Consider the following 9464-nt stretch of genomic DNA (forward strand, 5'->3'; position numbering starts at 1 on the left):
AGGGAAGTCTGGGCATCTTTGCTTAGACTGCTGCCCTCGCTACCCGGTCCCGGATAAGCGGAGAAAAATGGATGGATGGATGGATAATCATGCTGTAATGTAATTATACTTCAATATGCATACATAACTCTTTTGATATACAGTATGTGTCTATGTATGCACATATATAGTGACTATATAGGAAGAGATGTGCATGTATGGGGCTCAGTGCATCAGCATCTTGCATACAAGTGTTTCAGCCATACCTGCCTCAATTCAAACTGGTCACCTCTCTCTTTCAACAGTGAGCAGGTGCTAGGCAAAGGAACAAAAGGTATTAAGTAGCTCATTTCTCCTGATTGCAGGCAGCTGTGCTCCTCTAGGTGAGATGGTGAGGGAGGGATAAACTCAGACTACCCACACTCATCACTGAGTTTCTGTGTCAGGTTTGCCCGGCTGCACCTGCCTCTCTCACTTCTCTCCCTCTATGTTAGCTCCCTTACCCCTGATTTCTTTATCTGACACACCTGCTTCACGTCCCCTGAATCACCACCAGCTGCACCTGATTAGTTTCTTCCTATTTATACCGTGCTCATGTCTTGTCTTCCCAGCCGCTATCGCTTCTCCGGACCACAGACCTCCTCAACTCCACATCACTCCACCACGCAGGTCGATGCACAGTCTCCCATTAACTGTTTCTCTGACTTTGTCCCTCAGCAACTAACCACCACGACCAGTCCAGGAGTGAATCCTAGCGTCCGCAGCCTGGCCTCCTCCTTATCATCTCATCACTGACTGTATGTTTTCCAGGACTGCCGCTCGACACCCGGTTCTGCTCCATATTCCTCCACCTGGTTGTACACATATTTATCGTCACTGTAAATAAATAGAGCACTTCTTGCACCGAAGCCAGCTACCTGGGTCCGTCATTTTTTACTCGCTCACCTCCCTACCAGAGCGTTCCTAACACTCTGTGTGTCAGCTTCCGTTTGATCACACAGATTCCTTTGGAGCAGCCAGCTACCACTCACGTAACAAGGTTGAATTACGGTTACACAATACTGTACAGAAATGAAAAAGGGAAAAAAAACAGTAAATGAACAAAAAACTCAGTAACATAAAGAGTTATAATGTGTTGTGCCATTATAATAACCCTAGTTCTCTAAAAGATTGAACATTTCTTAAGTGACTTGCATATTTTCACATTTTTTTTAAATACAGTCATGGCCATAAATATTGGCACCCCTGCATTTCTGTCACCAGAAAATTGTTGCAATCACAAATTCCTTTGTATTTTATACCAAAATACCAAAGACTTTGTGATTGGAACAATTTTCTGGGAGAGGTGGTGAGTTATCTGACAGAAATTCAGGGGTTCCAATACATTTGGTCATGACTGTATATATTTGGAAAATTAATTTTACAGCTGATAGTCAATGCTATGCTGCAGTGCAGTTAATTAAGTGGTCTAGATTAGACAACACTGTTGTCATTTAATTGAGTATAATAGCTCACAAACCTACACACTGCAGCTAATTATGCTCCTTCTTATTTGAGACTAGTGAAGTGATAGAATTTCATTCACCATAATAAGCAATGCTTGTACAAATGGGACAGTTGTATGTACACAATTTACACAAAGTTTTCATACACCTTTATATTAAATGGTGAATGGGAAATGGTTTTATATTTATACACAAACGCTCACACATTCACACATCGGTTATATCACTGGGGTCATCCAGTGTCTTGCTCAAGGACACTTCAACATGTGTACTGAAAAATATATTACAATTTATTACAGGCAAACACCCATGAGCCTTTTTAAAAAGATGTCAGTGCCTATGATATTATTCATGATTTGCTCCTTCCTTTGTGTGCTTGAGGTGTTATACTTTTGTCATTTGCAAAAATAATAAAAATGCTAGATAAGACAAAACGTGGGGCAGCAAATTTAGAGGGCATCACAAACAAATGATAAACAAATGCTACCAAAAGAAGCACACAAAATTAAAAATCACAGTACCAATAATGATACACAGATGATATGACAACGTGTGTGTGGATGTGCGTGTGTGTGAAAGAGGGAGAGAAGAGAGCAAGTAAAAGAGAAAAGGACAAAGGCTGCATCCACATTATCTGCCGAAGTGGCCCAAATCTGATTTTCTCTCCAAGTGACTCAGATCTGATTTTCTCTCCAAGTGACTCAGATCTGATTTTCTCTCCAAGTGACTCAGATCTGATCCTTTCACATAAGTGTGAACAAACCAAATCAGATTTTTTTCAAATCTGATCTGGGCCACTTCCAGATATGGGCCTTTAATCCAATTCATATCTAATGTCTGACTTTTGTTAACATCTTACTCCTCAGTGCATGTGCATTTAGCTTCGGCCCCCTCCCAGACTGGTACAAGTAAACATAGAGGAGAGCAACAATAATGACAGGGTCCAGTGGAGATAAGGATGTTTCACATTTATAGGATGTTTATGGTGAAGCCTGTGTTCAAGCCCAACTGGAAGGAACAGGCCCTAACCGAGCAGTTTTAAGGGAATTGCATTGTGAAGGCCTCAGCCCCGGCCTTCACCATGTGAGGGCCTAAACCACCACCAGCTGTAGAACTAGCAAGGTAACATTGTGTTTTCTTTGTTCATGTGTGTAGACTTAAGTTATAGGTAGAGGTTAGGTATTTGATTTGACATTGGACATGCACAATGTCTCACCCAGTACTAGGTGAGAGAGAAACGGTATTTCGATTTTCTGTATGTCCTGCACATATGGTGAATTGACAAGAAAATCCTTGAACCTGAACCTTGAAAAAGAACTGTGTTCTCTGCCTTACTGTTTGTTCGCTGACATGAATGAATGGACCATCACACAAGTTATGTCGTTATTATTCTTGCATACATATGGTTGAAATTGCATTTAAATTTCTGCATGCATGGTAATTTAGTCATTGGTGTTCAAATGTGGAGAGTGATACATGTCACGTACAAGCATGAATGGGAACCATCAATACAAAAAATAAATTCTGACAAAAAAAAAAAAAAAGTAAATGAGCCCTAATTCTTGTAACGTGAATGACGGCACATCTGTGCGACGGTGGCTGCACTCATCAGACTGAAGAGACATGATGTGTCATGTTACTAGAAATGTACAATTTGTAATGGGAAGATTCATTAGCGAAGTGCATGTACAGTACCTGTTGCCACAGTCAAAACCCAGTCAAGTGTGAATCACACTCATTTAATTTAACTGGCGGTAATGAGTCACTGTGGACGGTCATGCAGTTTTTAAAAAATAAAATTACAGTGTAGTCATGCTTTCACATATGAGGACAATGGGGATAATTTACAGCTGCAGCTGAGTTCATATTAGAGGACATTTTGAGGATGTGTGAAAGATGTCCTTTAAATTATGGGGATGAATCTGCTAAATGAACTTGGTTTTCAGTAGTTCAAAGGCATCAGACCCTGCAAAACACTCTGCAGGAGTCAGGATGCATGTGTTGGCTACATCAATGTATTACAGTGCTGAGCCAAAAACAAACAAACAAACAAACAAACAAAAGAATCTGCATTCTGGGGTAAATGTTTGCAGCATAGAACAGATATCTATTTTTTTCTCTGTGAAATTTTTAATTTAAACAAAATTACTTTCCAAATTTGTTGGTTGCAAAATATTGCTGCTGCTGTAGTCATGTGCGCATCATCTGGCATGGTGAGAATGTTGAAAGGCTTGCTCTGCCTATTTGTAGTTGCCTAGTTACAATTTGACTGGACAATCAGTGTTCATGGAAATGTTTTAGGAGGGTCAATTACTGTACATTAGAATAAAAAAACCCAGCATTTCATATTTCATCTTATTACTTCTGTTGATGTTTTTACATCTCTTTGAGGACACATTTCTAAGCAAACTTTGAAAAAAATAATATAAGTAAGTAACTGTGGATACAGTATTCCTTGCTGATTTCAAAATAGTAATTAACTTTCACTTTAATCAACAAGCTCAGGAATGAGTCAAATTGCCTTTCCTTGTCAAACAGTTTGCTGATTACTTTCTTTGACATTTCTGGAAGCTTGACTAAGCTCAGTAATTAAGTATTTCTTTCTTTTTTTCTGTCCTCATAGTTGGTGATGCTGTCTGTGTAATTCCCAAAAAAGCATTTATGCTTGGATGTGAGGTCAGTGAAAATGTTTGTGACTTATTACAGTCCTCAGAATGAAACTCTTTGGGGTGCAAACAATTTACAGAAAAAAGTACAAATTCTGTATTAAATGCAATACGGTTTATTAGTATGTTTACAGAGCCACATTTCTTCTCTGCAGGGAGCCCTCCATCCTGTTTCTGCAAGAGTGAAGTGACACTAAAATTATTTGTACTGATGGTATAATTATGTATGGCATTATGTATGCCACTGTCTTGTGAAACCCACAGCATCCAGGAGTATATCAGCAAGATGGCACCCAGAGACAAACTGCTGAGAGAATGTCTGTGACAGCAACAGACGGGGGCTGGAGACCAACCAGAGGTGTCAGGGCCACTTGGCGGCCGCTGCCTCTCCTCCGTCCTTCTCTCCTCTGCTCTCTTTATCCTGTGGGCTCTGCACCTCAGCTGTGTTGCATTCCAGTAATTAGCAACTGGTTTGTCGATGCACACAGCTGGGGTGCATCCCGATGATTACCTTTGCCTCCTTATATAAACCTCTGGCAGACGCTCCGCTTTTGCTGGAACATTAACATAGTAACGCGGACTGTACATGTTGGTAGAATGCTACGCTGACAGACACTGTGCGTTTTGGCTTGACTCTACCACACTACCTACAAGCTACGCTAATTTACACTACACTACATATCATACATATCCAAGCACCGTACCTTCCCATGTTATGTTCTTTTGATACTTTGTGTTCTCTTTATTTACCTGCTACCATCATGTTTTTCCCCCTAGCACCTGGGTCTGCACACTTGAGTCCAACCTCAGTCCTCCCTCACCCTCCTGGTGAGGGGGGCTACCATAACAAGAGGAAGTGTCATGGCATGATAAGGCCCTGCATGGGATGTACCACCAACAGATGACTTCCTACCAGTGGCTGGAAAAGGCTGGCCTATCAGACAGCACTGAGGCACTGATCATAGCAGCACAAGAACAGGCCCTAAGTGCCAGATCAATCGAAGCAGGGGTTTACCACACAAGACAGGACCCCGGGTGCAGACTGTGCAAAGAAACAATGCAACACATAGTGGCAGGATGTAAAATGCAGGCAGTAACAAAACTAACAAAACCATGGATTACAATTTCAAAATCATTAAATGAAAGAAAAGGCCTCACTTTACTGAACAACTGTAATTGTAAAAAAAACTTGACTTCACAATAGCACTGATCTGCTTATCAAACTTTAAGTCACTGTCAAACAACACCCCAAAATTTCTCACCACATGTTTACAAAGATCTGCACACCAGTATGGGCATCGTGCTAAAGATCACTTCTCCTTGCACTCGAGGCCACTGCAAAAATATAGCAGGAAGACAAAATGCATAATAAAACTAATTAAGTTCATCTACTTGGTGCTTCAGCAGAGGTCTGAATTGTAACTATTATTAGTCTGAATTGGATCATTATATAGTAATAAGTAAATGCTTCATAATCATTCTCCAATCCTAATGGTCATTTAAAACTCTTCAGGTAGTGCTCTCATAAAAACCAGCTTGCTTTAAATGTTCTGGTACAGGTCAATTGAAGAAATTCAATTGTGGCCCCAGAGGGCAGAGAGACTATATCATACTCTCAGGCACCTTAACGTAATTAATGTTGCAGTTGGCTTAGGAAGTGAAATCCTTCCTAAATCTTCTCATCTGTGAGGGAGGGATCCTGCAGACCTCAGGGCCTCCTGCAGCAATGAAACTGCCACAGACTGTAGTTCATGTCATTAGCTTGAGCAGCCTACTCGGCTAATTGGCGAGGCCGAGTTCATTTGGCTTCATCTCTGGTTTGGCAAGCCACTGGGGATAAGAGGAGTGAGTAATTAGAAATTCAAATTAAATGTACTTTTCAAAAATGCCTCAGAGGAGACTGATGGCACACAATGTAACCGTAAGGTTGGCTTACTTGGGGATGAAGATATACCCAAACCATATGGTCACAAGTTCCAGAAGTCAAGAAGTCAGTAAAATTTTTACTGAAAGTTTAGTGTTGTTAAAATGTACATTTTTCCCTCAACAATAAGTCAGACAGAATTTCTCTTTAATAGCAATCATGTGTACTAAGTCTCATACACCTTCTTTGTTCATGTGTTAGCTCCAAAAACATGTAGTTTTACAAAGACCCACCTCGCTGTAGAATGTGGCCTTTAAAGATATATATATGCAACATTGCTAGGCCAACCTGGGTCTCCATCATGTGTAGGGGCTGTTACATCAGATCAGCTGCTTCTGTACATGATGAAGAGCCAGGCAGTTCCTTTAAGTCTTTTTCTGTGACAGATGAATACAGTGTCTCGATGTAGGAGGTGATCTTGTATGAGATACCTCTTAATAATTCAGCGTTTACAGTAGCTGTCAAATTGAACTTAAGCTTAAATGCATATGACGACAAGAGAGATTTGAGAATTCAGAGCAGTGCAGTAATTATTTGTCTTTACAATCCAAAATGAAATGCTTATTGTTAGTGAGGGTGTATTAGATGTATCAAGAATCGGTTAAATGTCCTTCCAACTCAACAAGCCTTTTTATTTTAATAAAACAATCAAAGCATATGTCCAGCTCATTAAACTGAGCTCAGAGTTCTTATATTAATCCATCAACAGCCTCAGCAGTACAATATTTATAACAAAAAGACAGTATCTCTTCATTTTGTATTTCTTTCCAACACACAACCCTTTACCACCTACAGTACCAGGGCTATTATTCAGCTGGATTTCAGAATTGATCCTCTTTTTACTCAAACAGCACTTTTTTGTGCATCTGAAGAGGCTCTGCATCATTGCTCACCTCGACCATGCCTTGTATTGGTAGGCGTTAATACTCCATTTGCACATTTAGGTTATCCATGGGTGTTGCTAGAGACTTTGGGCCTCATTAATGAATTTAATCCTTGCCCCCCCCCAAAACTGAACTTACCTGAGATCCTGTGGCTCCACCTGTGTCTCCTGCTGTATCTGATCGATAACTACCCCCAACCTCCCACCCCCCTTTACAGTGCCTATGATGTTATCCATGCCACTGCATAGCTTTTAGCTAGATTGCAGTCAGTTGCTCCTAAAAATGGATTTGGTGAATAGAAACTTGACACTAGATGAGGCTGGCAAGGTGGGAAAGTGGAACTGGGTATGCCCCTGCTATCCTTCCACAGTAATTTGACATATGCAGTGTTTTGCACTATTACAAGCTTTGAGGCACTGATCAAAGGAACAAGCTATAACACTACCAGGAAGCAAATACAGAAACAAAGAAACAAATTACTTTGTTCCATCCCCAGTTTGATATTCACCTCTTGCTCATCACAGCCTCTGCTAGCTGACTTCACAAAGTCATTTCTCTAGCTCATTTTTTTCACAGCTTCTTTCTACACCCATCCCTTTCATGCTGGACTCCTGTTTGTTTGGGTTAGAGACTGACCAATACAATGGGATTACATGTATTATTGGTTGATATCAGCTTATTAGTTATATCGACATATACAAACATGAAATTGCAACACAGAAAGCGCCGACACATTTATTTTTCAACTGTTAAATGGCCTGTTGATTTATATCTTGGTCACAATTCTTTAATAACCAAACTGATAGAAATCAATATTAAAGATATTTGCTACCAGACTTCAAAGTACTCATAATGCATAAAAAAAGGGCTGTATGGGGTTTTAGTGCATTATAATTACTGATGCATTCATGTGCATGTAGCACTTAATTGCTGTAGCCAGTTGAGCTGGAGCCAAAGCTTACTTTTATGCATCCTCTTGCACAGTTTAATCTATAAAAATGCATCATCACAATGCATCATAAGCATTGCAGCTATGTAAAATCTTAATCTACAATCTAAACAGTAACCAAAGCTATAAAGTATAATATTACCCTCTTAAAGCTACAGTATGTAACTTAAAGTAACACTAGCATGAAACTCCAACCCCACCCAACGTTAGCCACAAGTATAATCAAATTCTGCAAGAAACACTGGGGTACAAGTACCTTAAATTTATACAAAAATACAATAGTTAAGTAAATTTACTTTATATGCAACTACTAGCATTTGTAAGTCCTTATTACCTGGGTTAGAGTATCAGTTTTGCAGATTCTCTTTAATGGCAAATTTGTTATATATTTTAATATTTAAATAATTTGTATGACTTATATTTTACTCTGACAGTACTTGCTGTAATTTACGCTTGCTGCTCATATAAATGGCAAGTTTGCAGAAGAAGATGTTTTATTTCCCACTCAGGACTGATGTAATGGGCTGTCAATGTAGAGTAGCTTTCTGTACCCTTGGTGGTTCATCAGCTGGCGAACAGTGACAGTGGATACAATGGGTAATTCCCAACCAGCTAGTGCCCTAGGAACTGACTGATGTGCACACTTGAAGGAGCATTCTGTACTCATTCAAGGACTTTAAAGATATTAAAGTCTGCAGCTGGGCATCCTCAGCACATCATCAGCTGACATTCCTCTGCTAATCCTTGTAACATTTGTTCAGTCTGTATATGAGCACTGTGGTATCTGTATTTTTCAATGAATGTGATGATTGTGTCCAGTGTGTTTTTACTGTTCTGAAACACAGGATACTGCAGGACTGGCTTGATATTGGAAAACTGACTGTTTGATCAGGGTGAATAGGCTACAGCTCAAATTATACTTCCGCTCTGCACTTTCTTGACAGTGCACAAGAGCATTAAAGCAGATGACAGCAGGGTTACCAACATTCATGATAGGTGATAGTTGTTGCGCAAGGAGAATAACAGAAAACATGGCAAAGACCATGCTGAAGAGGTGTATCAAATCTACGGAAGAGTATTAGGGCCACTGCATAATTTTTTTTTTTAAATTCTGACTTTAATCTCAGAATTCTGACTTTATTCTCAGAATTCTGACTTTAAACTCAGAAGTATGGGTACCTGTAGGGATCCAAGTTCAGTGAGTGCCTTTGAGTCATGCTGGAGAGGAGCTACGTGCTGCCCAGAAAATGTCGGATTTAAGTGAATTTTTGCGTGGTCGAGGAGTCCCAGAAGAAGCTATTTCATTAATGGAAGAGGAAAAGGTGAGTAAAAAGACTCATGTGTTACTTTACTGTCTGGCGTTTGTAAAAACACAGAAAATGTTATGGATATGAAGAGTGATAAACGCAGACACAGGTTAGCGTCTGTTAGCTAACATTAGTAGAAATTAACGTTGTGCATGTAACCGTGTTAGATGTTAGTCAGAGTCTCCACAGTCTTGTCTAGATAGCCAGCTACCGATAACCGGGTGCCCAGAGGCCCAGCGGTTATCCTCCT

At 40.0% G+C, this 9464-nt stretch overlaps 1 protein-coding gene across 2 annotated transcripts in view; it reads left to right on the top strand.

Annotated features, from left to right (window-relative positions):
• Positions 1-9049: 9049 nt before the first annotated feature.
• The window catches only part of LOC109966335 (uncharacterized), a 3007-nt gene continuing 2592 nt past the window's right edge, over positions 9050-9464 (top strand). The window contains exon 1 of one of the 2 annotated variants that reach the window (XM_020611092.1): positions 9050-9229. In XM_020611092.1, coding sequence (XP_020466748.1) covers positions 9155-9229 — 75 coding nt within the window. In that variant the 5' untranslated portion in view covers positions 9050-9154. The remainder of the gene's footprint in view (positions 9230-9464) is intronic. The other variant, XM_020611094.1, reaches the window with a different exon arrangement.

The sequence above is a fragment of the Monopterus albus genome, unplaced genomic scaffold (genome assembly GCF_001952655.1).
Source record: "Monopterus albus unplaced genomic scaffold, M_albus_1.0 scaffold109.1, whole genome shotgun sequence".
Lineage (NCBI taxonomy): Eukaryota > Metazoa > Chordata > Actinopteri > Synbranchiformes > Synbranchidae > Monopterus > Monopterus albus.